General features: G+C 60.5%; 1 protein-coding gene across 1 annotated transcript in view; it reads left to right on the top strand.

Annotated features, from left to right (window-relative positions):
• Positions 1-282: 282 nt before the first annotated feature.
• VOLCADRAFT_34043 (uncharacterized protein) overlaps positions 283-1,979 on the top strand; it is a gene marked incomplete at both ends in the record, with an annotated part of 1,946 nt that continues 249 nt past the window's right edge. Inside the window, 3 exons of the mRNA XM_002953468.1 lie at positions 283-437; positions 686-842; positions 1,069-1,211. Of these exons, the coding sequence (XP_002953514.1) occupies positions 283-437; positions 686-842; positions 1,069-1,211 (455 nt within the window). The remainder of the gene's footprint in view (positions 438-685; positions 843-1,068; positions 1,212-1,979) is intronic.

Below are 1,979 nucleotides of genomic sequence, written 5' to 3'. Positions count from 1 at the left end.
GTTTACGCGTGTGGGGTGGGGTGATACACACACCGGGGGCGGACATGGGGCCGTGCGAGGGTGCGAATCAGTACATGTGTAAGACATGACATAACACACGACCCGGTGTCGCCCACCACCTCGACACCCCACGACCCCATGGGGGTCCACCCCCCAATCACACACAATGCATACATACATACATACATACATACATACATACATACATACATACATACATACATACATACATACATACATACATACATACATACATACATACATACATACATACATACATACGCAGGTTTCTCCATCAAGAAGAAGCTGTTCTTCCGGAACTTTCTGACGGTGGTGCTCTTCGGTGTGGGCGGCACCCTGGTTACTGCGGCGGTGCTGGCGGCCGGGTCGTACAGGCTCCTGGAAGCGGGTGAGGCGGGGGGAGAACGGGGTTCCTCGTACTGCACTCTCATAAACCGTAACCCCTCCTGTGTAGTTTTGTCTTCCCCTCCGTCCCCGAACCCATATCCTCAACCTCGTCACACACCAATACACACACAACCCTACTCAGACGCCTCCGCCGCTTCAAAAACCCCCTATCCCCCTTCTCCACCCCCGCCACCACCACCACCACCATCACCACCACCATGCGCGTGCGGGGGAAACCTACAGTGGGTTTGCCCCGCCGCGGCCTGCTGCGCAACAGCCTGGCCCTGGGTGCCGTACTCAGCTGTACGGACAGCGTGGCGGCGCTACAGCTTCTTCACCGGGACCGGGAGCGGGTTCCAGTGCTGTACTCCTTGTTGTTCGGAGAGGGGGTGGTGAATGACGCTACTGCCATCGTACTGCTGGGTACTATCATGGTGGGTTGGGGGGTGGCTGGGCCTTGGGAGGGGGGGGTTGGGGGGTTGAGGAGGGGGGGAAAACTGCTGGGGGGATTTGCCAGGGTATTGGAAAAGAACTAGCCGCACTGACGCGGACATGAACCCTGGCGCCTAGACAGCTGCCTAACCCCACATTGCATGGGGCCAGTCCCCCACCTCATACACCTCGCTCACCGACACACATTTTCGTTTTTGCCTGCTCCAGAACCTGCCGTACACGTCGTACAATTCGGACAACACGCTGAGTCCTCGCGCAGTGGGTGTGTTGGTGTTGCGGTTTGTTCGCCTCTTCGCTCTGAGTACAGCACTGGGCCTCGGTGTGGGGGTGGTCAGCGCCGCCATCGTCCGGTGAGGGTCGTGTGGGTGGGTGGGTGGGTGGGGCGTCGTAACCCCGTCCCGGTGGGTTTTGGGGTTTGGGGGAGGTGGAGGGGGGGGAGGGGAAACGGTCTTCCCTCCGCACGGCCCGTGCACACTGCCCCCGGGTAGCTGCTGTGTGGATTTTCAATGACTTTGGCCGCAATGGTTGGACAGATCGACAGACAGAGAGACAACCAGACAGACAGACAGACAGGCAGGCAAGTATAGGCAGGTAAGGGTATATGGGGGCGAAGACGCGCGGTGCGGGGTGTTCCCTACGAACCGCAGTGGTAACGATGTTTCTACCGCCCGTGGTGGGAGTTTGTCGCGGGGTCGCGGGGCCCCAACTGAGAGTTACGGCGGTAGTAGACGTTAGGGTGCGGCGGGCGAGTCCCCAGCCCGATGCCGCTAACCTCCTTCCCCCTCCAACACAACAACCCCGGGAGCGTACACAGCCCAAACATACGCGTACCCACCCACCCACCCGCCCACCCGTACATTCCGTCGCATGATGCCCCAATGCAGCTGTACATAATCGACTACCGAGCGCTGCGGGATGGCTCGTCAAACCGCCGCACCTGCCGCAAACCCACCGCCCCTCCCTCTTTCCTCCCCCCCCCAAACCCCCTCGATAACACCCCTCAGGTGGATACTCCGACGACCGCCCGCCGCCTCCAGAGGCCCCAGTCATCAGGATCAGTACGGCGGGGCCCCAAACCCCCAATACCCCGAGTCTCCTCCCCCTCCTCCCCCTCCCCC

The sequence above is a fragment of the Volvox carteri genome, assembly GCF_000143455.1.
Source record: "Volvox carteri f. nagariensis unplaced genomic scaffold VOLCAscaffold_36, whole genome shotgun sequence".
Lineage (NCBI taxonomy): Eukaryota > Viridiplantae > Chlorophyta > Chlorophyceae > Chlamydomonadales > Volvocaceae > Volvox > Volvox carteri.
The sequence above is the reverse complement of the archived record's forward strand: the minus strand, read 5'-3'. Positions and strand labels throughout refer to the sequence as shown.